Source organism: Chelonoidis abingdonii, chromosome 24 (assembly GCF_003597395.2).
Source record: "Chelonoidis abingdonii isolate Lonesome George chromosome 24, CheloAbing_2.0, whole genome shotgun sequence".
NCBI lineage: Eukaryota > Metazoa > Chordata > Testudines > Testudinidae > Chelonoidis > Chelonoidis abingdonii.
This window is the reverse complement of record NC_133792.1, coordinates 21,379,929-21,399,484: the sequence shown is the minus strand read 5'-3', so window position 1 is coordinate 21,399,484 and position 19,556 is coordinate 21,379,929. Positions and strand designations below refer to the sequence as shown.

At 36.8% G+C, this 19,556-nt stretch overlaps 1 protein-coding gene across 8 annotated transcripts in view; it reads right to left on the bottom strand.

Moving 5' to 3' along the window:
* The window catches only part of CNTRL (centriolin), a 63,315-nt gene that overhangs the window by 36,493 nt on the left and 7,266 nt on the right, over nt 1-19,556 (bottom strand). For 6 of the 8 annotated variants that reach the window (XM_032767443.2, XM_032767440.2, XM_075060449.1 and 3 more), the window contains 10 exons: nt 18,648-18,789; nt 18,159-18,345; nt 16,966-17,159; nt 13,910-13,957; nt 13,020-13,139; nt 11,766-11,994; nt 10,138-10,247; nt 9,424-9,618; nt 5,151-5,304; nt 909-1,129 (listed from right to left, as the gene is read on the bottom strand). In XM_032767443.2, the coding sequence (XP_032623334.1) occupies nt 909-1,129; nt 5,151-5,304; nt 9,424-9,618; nt 10,138-10,247; nt 11,766-11,994; nt 13,020-13,139; nt 13,910-13,957; nt 16,966-17,159; nt 18,159-18,345; nt 18,648-18,789 (1,600 nt within the window). Of the gene's footprint in view, nt 1-908; nt 1,130-5,150; nt 5,305-6,858; nt 8,709-9,423; nt 9,619-10,137; nt 10,248-11,765; nt 11,995-13,019; nt 13,140-13,909; nt 13,958-16,965; nt 17,160-18,158; nt 18,346-18,647; nt 18,790-19,556 lie in introns of those variants that run through there. The other 2 variants (XM_032767445.2, XM_032767448.2) reach the window with 2 other exon arrangements.

Genomic DNA, 19,556 nt, shown 5'->3' with positions numbered 1-19,556 from the left:
CTTGATGCTAGCAAATGCAGCATATTCAACTGTCAGCCAGGCAATGTGCTCCAGTAAATCCTATCTCCTGGCTTCCAGGGATTAACAATTATTACCACATTTAGAAGAGCAGAGTAAAGGTACCATTCATGACCACTATAGTCAGGGACAGTTAGAACTAGTTGTAGTTGACGTTCAACTATAACTGTAGATAAAAATAAATATGAGTAGTCTAGGGTGCTGTTGTGCAAAGCACTGTACAACCCCCCCTCCCCCCACATAATACAAATAAGAGAACTTCCAGGTTAGAACCACAGACATTTGTTTCTCTTAAGTCTAATTTTACTCCTCGCAGGACAATAAAATTGCCCTTTAACAACTAGATGACATAACCATCAGCTTAGTGGTAACTATTTGGTGTGGAAAACCTGTGTATGGGAATTATCAGTTAGTTCAGATTCTGGGCTGAGGAAGCTCAGCTGTGGTGGTCACTTATCTCTGGCTTTGAGAATGATGGTTTAGCACTTATTATTCCAAGAGCAACTCCTGTGGGGCGGTTTCACTGACTGGCCACATAGATGCGCCATACTGATGTTGGAGCAACTTGTGCTAGTGTAAGTGCAAATCAGACTTTTGCTCCGCGGACCAAAGGCTAAGTCTGGATTTTTGGGAGTTCCACCATAAGAAAAAATATACAAAATATACCTTGACTGTCCCTTAGAATAATCTCCATTTGCTGTATGCAATTTGTGTTTTAAATATTATAGGCCAAATTCTGTTCTCAGTTACAGTTTTAACTCCCACTGAAGTCATTATATAAGAGCGGAATTTGTCCCAGGGAAATTTTATTTTGCAGTTCAGAATTCAGTTTCTACTTTTATTCCCCAGGGATATGGCTTTGGGAAGATGCAGGTATTCCTAAATCTTACTTTTCTCATGTTTTCGGCATCCATGGCAACTATTTCCAGCTGACTTCTTTCCTCCTCCAGTTCAGTCAATCTTTGCAGCAAAGCCTCCTTATCCTTCTGCAACTCCTTACATTCATCACTGGCCTGCTTGGCCTGACCCTTAACGCTCTCAAGGTATTCCTGTAACCCAATGATAATACCTTCTAAATCCCTCTTCAGTGCTTCATTTGCTGCTATTTGACCTGCACGAAGATACAAAATGAAAATAGAGTATGCAAGAGAACCCTTTATTTCAAATAAAGGAATACAAGATGAACAAAATAGAGATTCCTAATCCTTCAGTGCCATTTCTGAATACTGTTACTCTTCTGAATACAAGACATAAAAAATGTCACAAGGGAGGTGTTCAGTCACAAATTGTCAATTTTGAAGATCAGAACATTGTTTGTTTAGCCGAATCTAAGTTTTTTCCACTTTTTTTTTTTTTGTGAGAGAAAACTAGTTTAAATAAATTAGTCATCCCTATCTTAGTGTTAGATTTTTGGTACAACTCAAGTCATTACTATTTAGTGGCTCAATTGTACCTCTACTTGAACCAACTTGTGTGTGTTACCTAGTTTAGAGTAACTTCTCATGTACTTGGAATATCTAATTCTAGAGAAACAACAATTAGGGTTTCAAAAAATCTCTTCTCTAAAATGTGTCCCGATGTGACATTATTCTAGGTTAATATGCAGCCATTTCAGACACATTTCTGTTCTATATTGTTCCCTCTTTGATCTCCTTCAACTCTGTCCACTAAATATTTTCCTGATTTGGAACAACAGCTTAAAATATTAAGTGTGCACAGGGCTGGTGCAAGGATGTTTTGCGCCCTAGGTGAAACTTCCACCTTGCGCCGCCCCTCGCGCCCCTACCCTGAGGTGCCGTCCCCTGTGGGAGCTACCCCCCTCCACCCTGAGGCACCCCCTCGCCCCAGCTCACCGCTGCTCTGCGCACGAGCACCCCATTGCTGCTTCAATTCTCCTGCCTCCCAGGCTTGCGGTGCCAATCAGCTTAGACGCCGCAAGCCTGGGAGGCAGGAGAAGTGATGCAGCCACAGCGTGCTCAGAGGAGGAGGTGGGGCAGGGGTGAGCTGGGGTGGGGAGTTCCCCTGCGTGCCGTTCTGCCCCTCTTACTTGCTGCAGGCGGCCCTCCCTGCACTCCCCTGCCCCAGCTCCCTTTGCCTAAATGCCGGCGGCAACTGGGACGGCCGAAGATCCGGCCGCTGCAGCTGCTGCCGAAGAAAATGCTGCACCCCAAATGCCAGCACCCTAGGAAACTGCCTAGGTCGCCTAAATGTTGCACCGGCCCTGAGTGTGCATTTTCTAGTTTACTGGAACAAGGATTAAACTATTTAATTTTATTTTAATTTATAAAGATAAAATGGAAAGGTCATTTTTACATTCACTGAGTCTAAATCTTTCTGCAAAATTAATATCATGTTAGTATGTTTCTTTTTGTTCTAGCTGCTTGAAATCACTGTCTAAAAGCCAACCACCCCCCCACCAGTTATTTGAGGCTTCTGTACATAGTATTAACTGCATTTTAACTGTCCAATACATAAGTAAAAGTAAACACTATTTCATATAATATTCCCCACTCCTACCGTAACTCTCATTTTTCCTCTTATTAGAGCTAGATTTTCCCTTTTTTTCTTTTAGGGAAGAAAAATATCCCTCCTGAATTAATTACTACTGCTGTTCAGTAGTGGCCAAAAAGGAATTCTGAGAGTTTTAGGATGCAATATTCTCCAGGGACAAAGGACATTGCCTTCAAGATATTATGCCTGTACATGGCTATACAACTTCACCTTTCAATTCACTTAAACAGTAATGATAAGATTTATTAAGCATTTGAAAATATTTAATTTTTGAGCTAGGTATCTGCTTTCACATAACAGTGATTTATAGTATCTTGGCCATAGTAATACCAATGAATGGGATTTCTTAAATCTGTTTTCAAAACTGAAGTGATCAAATCAATTAATATGATAGTCTTTCCATGCAGATGGTGATATAAGAGGACCCCTTAACAGTCAGCAGAGACTATAGCTTTTCTATCATGTAATAGTTTTCTAAAAGTTCTGACTCTGACAACAGTTTCAGTCAACATATAGTAACTGTAACTAGAAGACTTTATAATACCACTTGGACTATCAAGATGTCACATTCATATAAGGAGAAGAGAAATCACCCCATTCTTATGGCTGAAGGCCACTAATTTATGGCATATCCATGATGCTGTCAAGTGATGAAATACACTCAGCTTGTTAAGCAAGAGATCTGAATCTTCCACACAACAGGGAAGAGTGTTGCTGCTGGCTCTCCCCATCAAGATTGTGTATGTAACACCTCCTTATCAACGCAATATTCCTTTGCCAATGAAAGCCTTAGTGGGAAATACATAATGTTTTGGTGACCTGTATTTTTCAGCTCTTTTCCTCTAAGGTGGACTCATTTGAGAATTATTGCATTTTTTTCCTTTCAGATCAGTTAGGAATAATTTTCAATCTTTTCCTACTAGGGCTGTCGATTTAATCGCAGTTAACTCATGTGATTAATTTTTTTAAATCACTTAATTTTTTTTGAATTAATCGTGATTAATCGCACTGTTAAACAATAGAATACCAATTGAAATGTATTAAATATTTTTGATTTTCGATATTTTCAAATATTTCTATTACAACACACAATACAAAGTGTACAATACTCACTTTATTAGTTTTTATTACAAAATATTTGCACTATAAAAACAAGTGTTTTTCAATTCACCTCATACAAGTACTGTAGTGCAATCTTTATTGTGAAAGTGTAACTTACAAATGTAGATTTTTTTTTTTTTGTTTGTTACATAACTGAACTCAAACAAAACAGTGTAAAACTTTACAGCTTACAAGTCCACTCAGTCCTACTTCTTGTTCAGCCAAACACTAAGACAAACAAGTTTGTTTATATTCACGGGAGATACTGCTGCCTGCTTCTTTACAATGTCATCTGAAAGTGAGAACAGGCATTTTGCATGGCACTTTTGTAGCCAGCATTGCAAGGTATTTCCGTGCCAGATATGCTAAACATTCGTATGTTCTTTCATGCTTCAGACACCATTCAGGAGAACGTCCTTCCATGCTGGTGATGCTTGTTAAAAAAACAGTGCATTAATTAAACTTGTGACTGAACTTCTTGGGGGAGAATTGTATGTCTCCTGTTCTATTTTACCTGCATTCTGCCATATATTTCAAGTTATAGCAGTCTTGGATGATGACCCAGCACATTAGATTTACAAACACTGTCACTGCAGATTTGACAAAACACAAAGAAGGTACCAATGTGAGATTTCTAAAAATAGCTATAGCACTCAACCCAAGGTTTAAGACTCTAAAGTGCCTTCCAAAATCTGAGAGGGATGAGGTGTGGAGCATGCTTTCAGAAGTCTTAAAAGAGCAACATTTTGATGCGGAAACTACTGAACCTGAACCACCAAAAAAGAAAATCCACTTTCTGCTGGTGGCATCTGACTCAGATTAAAATGAACATGCATCGGTCCGCTTTGCTTTGGATCATTATTGAGCAGAACCCGTCATCAGCATGGATGCATGTCCTCTAGAATGGTGACTGAAGCATGAAGGGACATAGGAATCTTTAGTGCATCTTGCACATAAATATCTTGCAACGCTAGTTACAACAATGCCATATGAATGCCTGTTCTCACTTTCAGGTGACATTGTAAACAAGAAGCAGGCAGCATTTATCTCCTGAAAATGTAACCAAACTTGTTTGTCTGAGCGATTGGCTGAAGTAGGATCAAGTGGACTTGTAGGCTCTAACGTTTTACATAGTTTTATTTTTGAACGCAGTTATTTTTTGTACGTAATTCTACATTTGTTAAGTTCAGCTTTCATGATAGAAGTACTGTAGTGCAATCTCTTTATCAGGTGAATTGAAATACTTTTTTTTTTTTTTTACAGTGCAACTATTTGTAATAAAACAATATAAAGTGAGCACTGTACACTTTGTATTCTGTTGTAATTGAAATCAATATTTTGAAAATGTAGAAAACATCCACAAATATTTAAATAAATGGTATTCTATTAACAGTGATTAATTTTTTAATCAATTGACAGCCCTATTTCCTACACCTCTTGTATCTCAGTTATGTTCGAATACAGATTTAATGTTCCTGAGGAAACAAAGTTAACAAACAAACACAACCAGTGCTCTTTACCATCTGTAAGCTGTTGCTCCAGATCCTTAATTTCCTCAGTTTCCCTAGCAATCCTAGAAAGCATCTCATCCAGGCGACTTTCAAGCTGTTTGTAATGTTTGTTCATCATGTCAAGCTGCTGTTCTTTACTTGCTTTCTGAGCTGTCATGTGAGCCTGTGGATTACAGATAAATGGATACATTTTGCATATTTATTAGTAAGAATTAACTTTCGTTTAATATATATTTTTTTTTTATCTGGCTCATTGCTCCTGAAGTGTCCCATTACTACTGGAAATGAGCTGCACCAACAATTTGTACCTTCCATAGCTTATTTCCTGTTTGTTGCACCAAAAGGCACAGTCTTTGGACCCTCATCTCAGACAGATGAAGTCTCGATAGCAAACAATGTTATTAAAAAACAAACAAACCCAAAACACCACATTCCTGCCCAGAGTAAGAAGGTCATATGTATCCCTTACAGCTCCAAGAACTGCTATTTTCCCAGCTAACTCTCACCACTTCATTACCCCTTTCAGCCAAGAAATTACAAACAAGACCCCCTTCAAAACCCATGAACACTTCCTCTTTAGTAATTGAGGAACACAAGACATTCATTCATTCTCTATTTCTCCTAGGGCTGAGTGGCTATCTCCACAGCCCTAGCAGTCTATGGCCTGGGAAGAAATTAGCTAACAAACCAAGATATTCTACATGACAGTACAGAAAACAACTAGCAAGCCAGCCAAGCTTCGCATAGTCTAATAATTTTGACTTCACCTCTGAATAGCCTTTTTTTTTTTTTTTTTTAAAAGATAAGGTGGGTGAGGTAATATCTTTTATTAGACAAACTTCTGTTAATTAAAAGAGACAAGCTTTCAAGCTCCCTAGAGGTCTTAACATTTTTTCTAAATCTACATGATATGTTCACTTAAGCTGTGGTGGCCCAATATCAACTAAAACCAGACAGAAATCTCTCTCTAACTTGAGCTGTGTAAATTATCTGCAGAGCTGAATGCAGTCAGAGTTACAACAGGATACTTTAGTGTAGTTGTTCCAATACTGGCCTCTGTTCAAACAGTAAGTTTATATCTGACAGTCTGATTTACCAACATGGGGCAAATCCTGAGGAGTACTCAGCACCTGCAGTCTCCACTGACTTCAACCACACTTCTTGCCAGTACAGTGGCAAACAAAACCAAACAAAAGACCATAAAAATAGTATTACGCTGTTTATTGGTACTGAAACATTTAAACACAATTCATACATTGTTTTAATAATAAAACAAAAACTATTTCTCTTATGCTGCTGCCCCAAACCCACACATTTCACTTTTATCTAGCTTTATATGAAAATCTTAAATCTTTGCTAACATTTCAAAATAATTTTTTGAAAGCTGTTTTACTGCAAGTCATTTTAATTTATAATTAAAGCAATATAAGATTTAACTCATATCTGCTTTACTTTTAAACAAAATTGCAGTCTGTAAGGAAGACATCATACTCAATATATTTTTAAAAGTATGCAAATAAAAACATTACAATTCTCAGTATTCATATTACTGTAACTAAACAAACATTGTCACCCATTTAAAAAAAAATCCAGTCTAACAATTTTTAACTTCCAAAGTATAGTTCTAATTAATAAGATTAAGCACAGCTGCTGTTGAATGATTATTTTGCTATAACTGTTGAATGTCACAAGAGGATTGTTAAAAATAAACACTTACAGCTTTGTCTTTTCTTCCTTTGAAGTCATGTGCAAAAAGCTCCACCCCTAATTTAGAATCCATTTTAATAATGAACTGAAATCTAAATGATGGAGGGCAGCAGCAGCTTAAAATGAAACATGGTTTCTCTTCTGTCTTCTCTTTCCTCCAAACTTCTCTATTTGAAGATTACACTCTGGTAAGAATGTAGTTTGAAACCATGGGAAGCTGCAAAGGCTGAGAGCTTTTGACGTGACAAAGTAAAGTAACATGCTCTCTAATCTCTACTTGTCTCCACAAGCTATATTCTGCCCTGTTTGCTTTAAATCACAACACAGGAAGCTGTGTATGTAGCCAATCGACTACAGAGTTAGTAACAGTCAGTCTACTCCCCAAGAGGCTGGGCTTGTCCTCTTGAGAAAGCAGTTTCTTCCCCGAAACACACAGACTGTTACAATCCTCCTACTTTATTTTCTTAGCTGCAGATTTGAAAGTCTGGGTCTCAGATGAAAGCAGAGGCCAGGCATGGGAATACTTTTTTTGTGTGTATTCATATAAACAGACAATAGATATAGAATGCACATCTGAAAAGCTTTTATTTTATAATAGCTTTGATTTTTGGGACACATTTTAAAAAAACTCACTGTAGTTTAATTTAAACCTGCAGTACATAATATTCACTGAAATTATACACTACAAGTATGTTAAAGAAACTTTTAAATACTGCTTGTATAGATAAAAAACAGGCCCTTCCACATAGATTCCTTGGAATGTCAGTGTTTGCATACTAGGCATTCATGAACGGAAATTTCTTCTACAACAATGCAGATACCTATGCTCTCCTTGCTGAAGGACAGACGCTAAAGAACACTAATCTTGCACAGACATGGTCCATGCAGGGGTATAGGAAATGAAAAGGCAATTGTGCATTAACTTCTCTGTTGCACAACGTTCCTATTGCACAGCCACCACCAGCACTGCTGTAGGAAAGCAGAAGCAGGCATAAATAAGGGCAGAGAGAAAAAAAGTCAGGACACTTCGTTTCTATTTTTCTTGTTTCCCTCTCCAGCCAACTGTAGCAACGGACATTTGTCAGTTGTACGACCACTGCAAATAGGGGAAAGGTCCTGATTCTGCCTTTCTGGAACAGCATTAAAGGAGCCATAAACAGATCTAGAATCTGTCTGATAGACTGTAAGGGTCTGATCCAGTGCTCACAGAAGTCAATGGTGTTTTTTTCTGACCACCGTAATGAAGGAATAGTTTAAAAATATTCAGGCCTAAAGTTCTGCAAATATTTCAGAATTATAATCTAATACAAGTGTGCAATAGTTAGTTGTACTTTTTTTTTTTTTTTTTTTTTTGGGTCTGTCTCCCTCCCATTATCACAAAACCCTTAATGACACCTGACTATTGTGGTAACATGTTGAAAATACTTTCATTTAAGGGAAGGTAGTGGGGGGAGAGAAATATAGTCCTCTGTAAGACGAATCAGACAAACCTCACTCTTGTCAAAATTAGAGCTTTTAACAGAAGCCAGGTTCCAGCTTTGTTACCCAGTCCTGCAAGATGTTCCACAAGGGCAGACCCCACCATGCCAATGTGCAATCCTCATTGCAGGGTCCGGGCCTTAACTATGGAGATGCAACAGTTACCTCCTATTTAACATAGATTAGTTCAGTGGCTTAATCACTTGGACCCTGATCCTGCAAAGAGATGCACGCAGGTAGACCCTGCACCTACTTGGAACCTCATTGCCTTCAAGGGTCTCCCTGAACACATCTGGGGCCTTAGGATCTACAGATACAATGTAGCACAGTAATTCTCAAACTTTTGTACTGATGACGCCTTTCACATAGCAAACCTCCGAGTGCGACCTCCCCCTTATAAATAAAAACACATTTTTATATATTTAATATCATTACAAATGCTGGATGCAAAGCGGGGTTTGGGGTGGAGGCTGACAGCTCGTGACCTCCCCATGTAATAACCTCGTGACCCCGAGGGATCCTGACTCCCAGTTTGGGAACCCCTGATGTAGCACATAGTAAAAATGAACACAATGCCATAACTTCTATGACTTTTTAGTAACTTGTCTTTGAATATTTAAATTTCCACAGATAGAAACAGTTACAGCTTATAACAATATTTATGTGTTTAACTCAAGAAAGTAAACATTTTTAGTTGAATAGTTAGGGCTAGATCCTCAAAAGATGCCTAGTTTCCATTAATTTCAATGGGAGTTAGGTACCTAAATACCTTTCAGAATCTGGACCCTCCTTCCATAAATATATTTGATAAAAATGGAAACCAATTTTAAATTCTGAAGTAATTACACATCTTTAATACCAACCAACTAAAGGAAGCAATTATCTTATAAGTAGCTCACAAGCTAAAAGAACCTGTCACAAGCTAAAAATATTGCTAAAAATAGTATGAAGAGCATATTATGTTTTACAAAATTAGGTGTAATGAGATTCTAGTTAAATATTTATTCAGAATTCTAACTAACAAAGTATATCTTAATACAAAAAACGGACACAGAAAAGCTAGGTTTCCATATTTACTTTTTAGTACTTTACTTACGTATCTTGGATCTTTTGGATCTACGGAATCTATAAAACTCTGCAAGTCTTCAATCTCCTTTTGCTTATTCCCTATTTCTTGCTTCTGTTTTTCCATCTGTTTTTCTAGTTTCAAAGCTTCTTCTCGTAGCTGATTTAGGAGAAATATCTTGCCACTCAGTTCCTGTTGAAGACTTTCCTTTTCTGCTTCTGAAATCTGGAGTTGAGGCATGGGAAAACAGCTAATTAAGCGTGGAAATATATAGCCGATTCAGAATCTTTTTGAAAGATATAGTTGATAAACATGGAGTTGTTATAATCTGCATTAACCTAAATTAAGATGCAGACTAGAAACTCCAGCTTGCTGACATCTTGTTTCTGGTTCTTTTGCTCAGATGGTAAGTGCTTCCAGTAAACTCTCTCACAAGTTAGCTATGAAAATAGGAATATGTTGTTAGCTCTTTGGCAACAAACCGTTTAGAATCTCTGAATTCTGTAACCTTGGCCTAATGAGCCAGGAAGCCCCCTGAGACCTGGTGTCTGAATATTTATTTAAAAGCCTCATTCAAGTGTATTTTAAAAATTCCAAGGGAAAGTAAAGAAAGGGGGAAAAAAATCTCGTCTTAATCAGACTTCTTGGCAAAACTGGGAGGAGCATATTATTACATTTTCTATGTCTACATTGCTTCAAACATTTTTATTCTTTATCTTCACATCTTTGTTAGCTTTTACATACTTTTTTCTGAGCCATGGTGTCTTGCAGTTGTTTAAGTTCCTCCTTTGCTTTTAAAATGTGTTGCTCTGCACTTACTATTTCATTTTGTAGTTCTGCTAATTTTCCTTCGGCTGCAAAATTAATAAATAATTAAAAAAATGAAAACACACTTTAATGATTTCTGTATAACATGGATATATATTATCTGTTTCCTCCATATCCTCTCTAGACTATGTCCCCCTGAGGATATGAATGCTGCCTGAGAACTATCCTGCCTGACCCCATGGGTATGTACTTGGGAGACTAGCCCAAGTCACCACTCATGCTGTCGCCTCCACAGCCGCACTGCTATTTTAAGTGTGCTAGCTCAAGTAGAGCAAGTGCGTGTCAGTCTGCTATACTGGGAAGCCCCCTCTGAGCTGCTCTGTAGACATACTCTAAGTGAGACCCTGGTGAACAAAGTTGCTATATCTCAAAGCATCACATAAATAAGATCTTTCACAATTACTTTTTGCGATATACTTAATCATAACAATTTTCTTAATTTGATTTCTCCCTAGTATGCTTGATAAATATACAATATATTGCTTTACGTGATTATCCTAATGAACTCTACAACTGACTCAGATGGCCCAGCCAACTCAGGCAGAACTCCTGAACTCCTTGAGGATATGGAAGTGGGAAAGATTTAAAAAACAAAAACAAAAAAAAACCATTCCTGACCTTATCTTTTCACCTTAGAGAAACTACTCAAAGAGTGCCCTGTGGGGAAAATTTGGCTCCAATGTGTTTTCAGGATAAGGATCGGAGTTGAACTTGGGACAGGCTATTTAACTTGGCATCATTCCTGGCTGGTATTCCAGTTGTACCATTGGTAACCAACGTTACATCAAGCAGTGTCTATTTCTCTGCAGTCCCCACAGCTGTTACTGCACAGCTGTGAGGGGCTCAGGCAGTGGCAGCAACACCCTTGCTGAAACCATGCTGATACTGGTAAGAGGAAAATCAACAGTGCAAAGATGTAAACTCTTGTAGTCCCTGCAAATCTGGAGGTTCTATGTGGTTGGGATGACTTCTACTGATCCCCCAAAATTGTTCTAATTGAACAAATTGTCAGGTAACTCACAAATGTGAAATTCACTAAGTGCTGTAGCTTCTCTGCCCACACCCCCTCCCAGCCAATGGGTTGCCCATGGAAGGAGACAATCCAGCATTTTATCTGCAATACAAAGGCATTAACCTTTTTCCCATTTCAATTTTACTCATCTTACATCACTGAGTTGAGGCAGAGGGATAAGAGAGGGAGAAATCTGCTCTCTAGTGCATTTGAAATCTGCATATGAATCTTGCCCTTAACAGTACATTTTTGTAAGTTAAACATCAAATAATAATATTTATTACCGAGTCCCTTCATGGTAAATTCTCAAAGTAATGTACTGCAGTCCTCATTTTTTGTTTGTCATTTGATGGTAATTTTGAAATTTAGCTTCATTGGCTAACAACACAATCAAAATACTAAATGTAGATATAACATTAATTCTAAAGATTGAGCAGTTTGTTGGGAAGTTCAGCATAAATCAAAATGTTCCACTGACATCAGATAAATGAACTGGTTTCATATTTTTGCTTGAGAAAATTTAAAACTTTACCAGCTTGAATCTTTTTTTCTTTATCTTCTAGCTGAACATCTAGAGTTTGATGAAGTTTTAATTTAAGCTGCTGGTTCCTATGTAGATCATCTTCATCTAGTTCAATTTTTCCAACTTGTATTTGTTGAGTTTTATTAGCAATGTAACCTTTTCTGATATACATATTTCTCTTGTACCTGGCTTTACCAATGTAAGGGCTTTCTCCAGGTACATCATCAAGTTCAACATTCTGAAACATGACAAGAACAAACATATTAAATTATTTTTATACACAGTAAATATTTTGAGGTTTCAAAAGTAATTCATGATTTTGTACATTTAAACTTGAATTTAATCTACATGTAAAGGGCCACCAACTTGAAATCCAGACAGTTTAAAAATATATGAAGAGTTCTTCACTGACAAACCCAGACAAACAACATGGAAAAAAATGATTATGGTTACAATCCTACAGACACTTTGGTGAAACTGACCATATAAAAACTTCTGTCAAATGAACTTAAGGAATTGTTTACTGCTAATTTCTTAGTTATAGAAATTTAGATTACACTTGTAACACCAAAAATGTAAATTCAAACAAGTGTGATTTTAATTGATAGTATCCTTTAACTTTACTCATACTGTATCCTTTTGAATATTTAAAAAACTATACATTTGTAGTTCACCAAGAGTATTTAACGTTCATTGATCTTTTCATACTTCTGTTGTGATGTCTCCTTCCAGTCTAAAAGGAGAAGGTCTGAACTCTACAATCCAAAAAGGGGTTATTCCTGTAAGTAAAATAGTGAATAGAAATCCTGATCCCATTGAAGTCAGTCAATGGAAGTTTTACTACTGACTTCAGTAGGGTCAGATTTTCACCCAGAGTGAGTAAGGGCTACAGAATCAGGCCCAAAGTGGGAAAAATCCATTACATAATTATCAGTAAGAATGAATGATCTATTCACTAGCTTTACTCAGCCAAAACAAATTTATAGCTATTAACATTGATAATATTTAAATATTAAATACCACTTAATAGTAACATTGCAAAATACTGACTTTAAGCCTTTCGAGAAAACAGGCAGAGAAAAATATATAACTTGCAATTTCAAACAAGGTTTAATTTGCACAAATGACAAGCCATAACTATTTAGAAAGCAAAATCTATTTAAAATTACAGTAAATAACATGCCCTGCCTCACTTTTAGTTTTATTAGAATGCAAAACAACAGAGGGGACAAACACAAAAAAACTCATTTTTTAAATAATTACCTCTGGTGGAAAATAACTTAATGGCTCAAATTTGGCATCAATCTTATAAAAAGCCAGTTCCTGCTCCAATTCGTATTGCTTCTGGCATGCTCGGGTTAACTCCATTGTCTTCTGCTTTAGCTAATGCCAGTATGAAACACAATGAGTCACTTTCACCAGCAAATTCCCATATTGAATTATTACATATATTAGCACTTATCAGTGTATGCATTAACTGTATAGTGATGCAAAGCCTATATACAAGAAAACAGTTATGAGAAGGTTTGGTAACAAAAGGACATAACATTTATCTATCTTAAAATTAAATTACTGTGAAGACAGACAAAAAAATAACTGCTGTAACACAAATGATCACATGAAGGTCCTTTGAATCTATAATTTCATATTCCTCACAAAAAAAGACAACCCAAATATAGCTACTCAATGTACTGAAGGTCTCAAAAAACTGGCATGTCAATAACTAACTTAGTCAAACATCTAATCAATCAGCCGTGTCAATTTTCTGGAAGTAATGGTTTAACAAGCCAGAATAAGAAACTTTCTGTTTCAAGTGCATCTTGTTAAACTACTTTAGGTTTTAGAGAGTGCTAACTAGTGAACAATGATAAGGGTACTGATACAATACACCACTCTTCTGCCATTTTTCTTCTTTTGTTCTTGTGCTGAGAGGAACTTAAATTGTGCTATCAAATGGTGATACATTTAGCAAGAAATACACCACCCATAGTTTCCTAACGTGAAACTGAGTTATGAAGATATTTACAATACTGCTAAAGTCAACTTCAATATATTACATTGTATATCAACCCTATGTTATTACTTAAACTCTTAGCAAAGGTCCATCATGTGATTTTTATTTATTTTTTTGATCAGCTTTTCATGCTGAATACCTGAGGAAGAGCATGCAGCAAGGCTCCAATAGACAGCAGAATGTAGGACTAATGGAAGAAAAGAAGAGAAATATAGAATAGACTGGAATAAGGGAAAGGCTTAATGAAAGGTTTAGAAATCTAAGTATTTGGTATCATGCAAAACTTTAATCACATTCAGAACAGAAAATATTTGAGGAAGAATCATTATAGCAGATTAAGCAAATGACTAGTCTCATTGTAACTTTTTTTTTTTAGTTAAGATGTATTGACACTATTGACACATGCAAGCATATCCTATGCAAAAATACAAAATTGTGCAATCCAGCTGTATATGGGGACTACCTTTAGTGAGGAATAAAGGCTCAGTGGAAAGGGAATTGTGATAAACCAAGATATCAGCTAAAGGAAGAAAGAAGCAAGCAAAGTTTGTCACCCAAAGGATAATAGTGGGTTAAGTTGTAAAATATATGCTGCTAAACTCTCACTATACTGAGAACTACTGTACATTTTAGAAATATGCTGCTGTTTGGTAGAAAATATACTGGGTATACTTATATAAATGTATAGCTCCACTCATCTTTTAGCTGAAAGGGAATATTAAATAATAAGATTTTACAGACATGCCTAATGAAGGTGTATAAATCAAATGATACGTTTAATAAATTATTTATACTTTTACATTTTACACCTAGCAATGAAAGATAAGATAATCTTCAAATACAGGCTCCTGGGATGATATGAGCAAAACATAAGCAAATAATGGACATGACCTACAATAACAGTAATGAACAAGAACCCAGTGGCAAACACCTTTTACTATGACAAGGTATGTGTGGATTATTTTTCTTCACTACAGCAGCAATTTAAACATTAAACAATGAAGAAACATCAGTACACTAGAAATTTAGCAGCCATGAGTAACTTAAGTTCTTACTAATACACAAAATTTTAAACAAAAAGTGACTAGAGGCAAACAAACATTAGCTTTTTAAAAATACCAAAGTGATAGGAAACATATAATTTTATAACTTGAAAGGCTTAATTCAGGAGAAATTGTACATCACACACTGCCTATTTCCAGGTAAACTAAATGAAAAGACAACTAAGCAAATGTCCATGTGTTTCTTGGTATTCAATGAGCCCCTCAACTTGCACACAGGATAAAAAGTTACAGGAGCAGAAAATGGGGCGAAGAATGTAAGTGAGGAGGGAAAGAGATACAAAAGGGGCAAATAATGTGCTTCATTAAGGAAAAATCTGTACATTTTCAAATGTGGGTGTACAAATTAAAGCTGTTTAGCAAATTTACTTGGGTACATGGGATGAATCCATGCAGATGCTGGATAGAATTACAGAAGTAATATTTTTAGAAAATTTAAAGCTAAAATTTTCAAAAGTGACTACTCATTTTGGATGCCTCAATTTGTGTATCCAATATTAGATACCTTGGGCCCGATTTTCAGATGAGATGAGCACCCATAACTTCCATCGAAGTCAGTGAAGGTTCAGTGGCCAAAACCTACAGAGCTGAGATCTGTCACGGGCCAGAGCAGTCTGTGCAAAGGCCATGTTTCTTCTCCAGCTTCCTAGCATTACAGTACCAATATAGTCATGTCACCGGAGAAACATCTGCCTTATGCTGTCCATGGACAATACCCTCAAACCACAACAATCCTGTGCTTACCAGTGGCTCTATAACACAGAAGGAATGCATACAAAAATGTAATAAAGCCTCAGGATGTATTAAGTTTTGTTCTGATTCTTTGTAAAGTTGGTAAGGATACGGCATTGCCCACACCCAAGCCACAAAATCTTCAATCCCAGGGAGGATTTTCTGGGAAATGGAGATATATGTAATAGTGAAAAGGCAGAACCCCCTGCTGTGTCAGCAAGGGAAGATATATACATGGCACATTCAAGTTGTAACTCAAAGTTTTCATTTGCAGGCATCTGTAACTATTGGCCATTTAACAGGTTTTCTTTATGGGCATTTATGCTGCATCAGCTGGCTTTTCTAGGGCTTGTCTGACTAGGAAGGCCACAAATATTTTGTGCTAGATTGGATCAGTTTGTTATTATTCCTGCTTCTTCCCCAGCTGGAGAAATTTAGATGGCAATTTTCCCTCAGAGATACCACTATAGTAACTCCTAGTAAGCCTCCTCTAAATATATAAATTGCTCTAGAGTCTCAGTCTAACAGAATACCATTCATGTAAGTCTTAAGCAATCTGAGCAGACTGACTTTATGAATGCAGTGCTTGTGAAAGGTGTCAGATTTAACAACCCTGGAGACTAAAATCCTGTCTTTATCCACAATATCGATACAGCACAGGCAGTGGAAGTGTAAACTTCTCCTGGCAGCTTTACCATTCTGCCTAACCCAGGTAGGGTGATATTAATTACAGTGAGTTAATTCCCTATGCCCCATTCCACCTTTGGCCTCCACCCCAAGGCCAGGTCTACATGACGCGCGAAAATCGATTTTAGATACGCAATTTCAGCTACGAGAATAGCGTAGCTGAAATCGATTATCTAAAATCGATCTACTCACCCGTCTTCACCGAGCAGGAACAATGTGCGCAGCTCACCATGTCAATTCCGGAACTCCGTTGGTTTTGGTGGAGTTCCGGAATCGATGTAAGCGCGCTCAGGGATCGATATATCGCGTCTAGATGAGACGCGATATATCGATTCCCCGAGCAATCGATTGTAACGCGCCGATATGGCGCGTCGTATAGACGTGGCCCAAGATTACCAGTTGTGACAGTGGTGGCTTTGGTAATATGGATCTTTCCACTAAGAACTGGTCCAAGAACATTAACTCACTACACACAAAATACCAGAGACTTTGAATGTGGATTGGTCACGACCAGTCGGCCTGGAGTTGAAGCATTGCCCTGTACCAGAAAAGCTTCATATCCCACTTCCAATCCACTGAGACATCTAAATACAAATTTAAACATAAATCCCCAAGCATTTAAACATACATTATATTGCATTTATTGTTAGTGAAACAAAATGATCCCCAAAAACATTTCTTCAGTATTTATTTTTAACTTAAATGATTAATTTACCAATTCATTTTTGGTGTCCAGGTCCCTCTCAAGTTCTTTGTAGATTTGTTTCTGTTGCAGAGTTTTTTGTTTTAATGATCTGTTCACCTCATCTTGATGCTGAAGTTGTTCAAGCACTTTGAACTGTTTAGTTTTAAGGTCCTCCATCTCTTTTATTGTTTTCTCTAAATCTTTTTCTAATTTTTCTATTTCTTCTGCAAAACAAAATAATCCAAACACTCAAACATTTTTCCACTTGCTTCTTCAATCTGAAACTTGAAAAAAAAATTGTGAAAATATACTAATTGCCTTAATCTATTACAGAAATTAATACCTAAGAGAACTTCCTGAAATAATTCTTATTTTACTTATATTGTGTTTTACATATGTCTTGTTCTTTAGATGTAAGTCAGAATTATGTCTGATCTACAACCTTTCAAATCTTTTGTTTTTAAAACAGACATCTTCAATTAAACCTAAATTTCAAACCCTTTCTAGCTTCTTTTTTGGTCAGCTATCTCTATGTGCATATACAGATAAGTCTCAGGACACTAAGGCTCCTTTATACCACTCTGACAGTGTAAGAGGATCACAATGTGGGTGGAAATGGTACACTGAAAATATCCTTTATGCAGGGAATCTTTTTAGCCAGTGAAGAGCTGGTATAAGGGCTATACACTAGCCTTCACACAATCTCCAAAGTTAGGGGCACGGCAGAGGTGTAGCTAGAGTGCACTGCACTTCAGCTGTTATTTGCTTTTAAGGGAAGCAAAGTTTAAGTTACACCAGTCTTGCCCACCCAATCCCTGTCCAAAGCACAGGAACGGCGTCACCAAGGATCAAGCCTGCTATGCTGTGATTTTCCATCTGTGACATAATTTAAAGTGAGATGAGAAGTAAAACAGCTTGTGACCTTTTGATGTATAAAGTCAGTCTTCTTAAATATGAATTTAAATAAAAGATAATTCTTCGTGTGTCTGCAATAGAATTGGACACTCAATAGGCTAAAATCCTTTTTTTTTCTTGAAGGACCTCTGAACATTTTTAGAGGACATAGCTAGTCACATCACAAGTTGGCAGTAAACTTTAACAGTGTTACTTAAACCTTAATTTTAATAATACATATCAAATCATGATATCAGTAATTGCAAAGCTTTTCTAACCTTTTAGATTTGGTATAGTTCACAGTAGCTCAAACATATCATCATGATTACCTAAATTAAACCTCTCAAGAGCCTCCTGCCTGTCATGATTTGTCACTGGCTGTCCGTCAAGGTTTTCCAGTGAGCGCAGGTGGAATATGGTATACAGGCGGTAATGAGGCAGATTTACAACTGGATTGTCCGCCAGGAACAAAGAAGTCAAGTCTTTTAAGGGCTTCAGCTTAGCTATGTCATGGAGCTAAATCAAAGAGAAAGGTAGAATGATTAGACATCTTTCCAAAGACAATCACTCCCCTACCATCCATTTCCTACTTTTTAAATAAAATCCATTGTTAATGAAGTGAAGGCTACATTTCATTGTTTATACAACAATATAATTTCTGAAAATGATGCCCCCACAAATCTATATTATAATATCTTTTCCCCAGAGAGCCTGTAAATTTTCATGTTGCTGATCATATTAATTGAGATGTTCAATATGAAAGGTTTTAGAAATATTTTATTTGTAAACAATTATTTATCCTAGTTAAAGTCACTTACTGATGATATTTTATTTTGCCTCAAATTAAGGATGCGCAGGGACCTTAATTTCTTGCCTACCCATATAGGAATGTGCTCAATCTCATTTCCTGCAAGGTTCAACTTTTGTAGATTCTGCATATGCTCTAGACCTTCAACTTTACTGAAAACAAGGAGAAATAGAATTTAGACATCATGAAGCAAATCATATACATTGTGTAGCTATGGCCTCGGGGATACTGTATAGTGAAACCTGTCTTAACTGATCACTGAAAAAAACAGCAAAAATGGCTGCACAGTACCTGCCATACATAGTGGTGCTTTATGGACACTGCTGTTATCCCTTTACATTAACCAAGCATGTTGCATGAGGGTTGGAATGGTTTGTAATACACATCCATTTCTGGTAAATTTTATATTTAGACTCTCTTTGCATAATTTGTGTAATATTTGTTGTTTAAGTGATCATATGAAATGTGTGAGATGAGATGACACTAATGTACCTTTCACCTGCTTTTTAATAGTGTAAATACAAATATCTTCCATACTTATTTTGGGAACACAGCAAGTTGGCTGTCTGCGCTACCTGAAGACATTATGGTGTGAAGAATGCATTTTTATGAAGATACTGAACAACTTCAAATAGGTAGAACATACAAGAGGTTTTGTTTTTTATGGTGCCATAGACATAAAAGAAAAATGTATGCCGTCACATCATTGCCGTTGACTACCCACACTGGTTACTATTGCAGTGCCTATTCTGTTGACTATCATATGTTTAGGAATGGCCACCAATAGAGAAGTGCAAACAATCCAAACAAGCCCAAACAATCATTTTTGTAATTAACCTTAATTCTGCAATATATGTTTCAAATACACAGAAACAGTACAAAGCATGTCATAACCAAGGTGTCAAGTATCAGAGGGGTA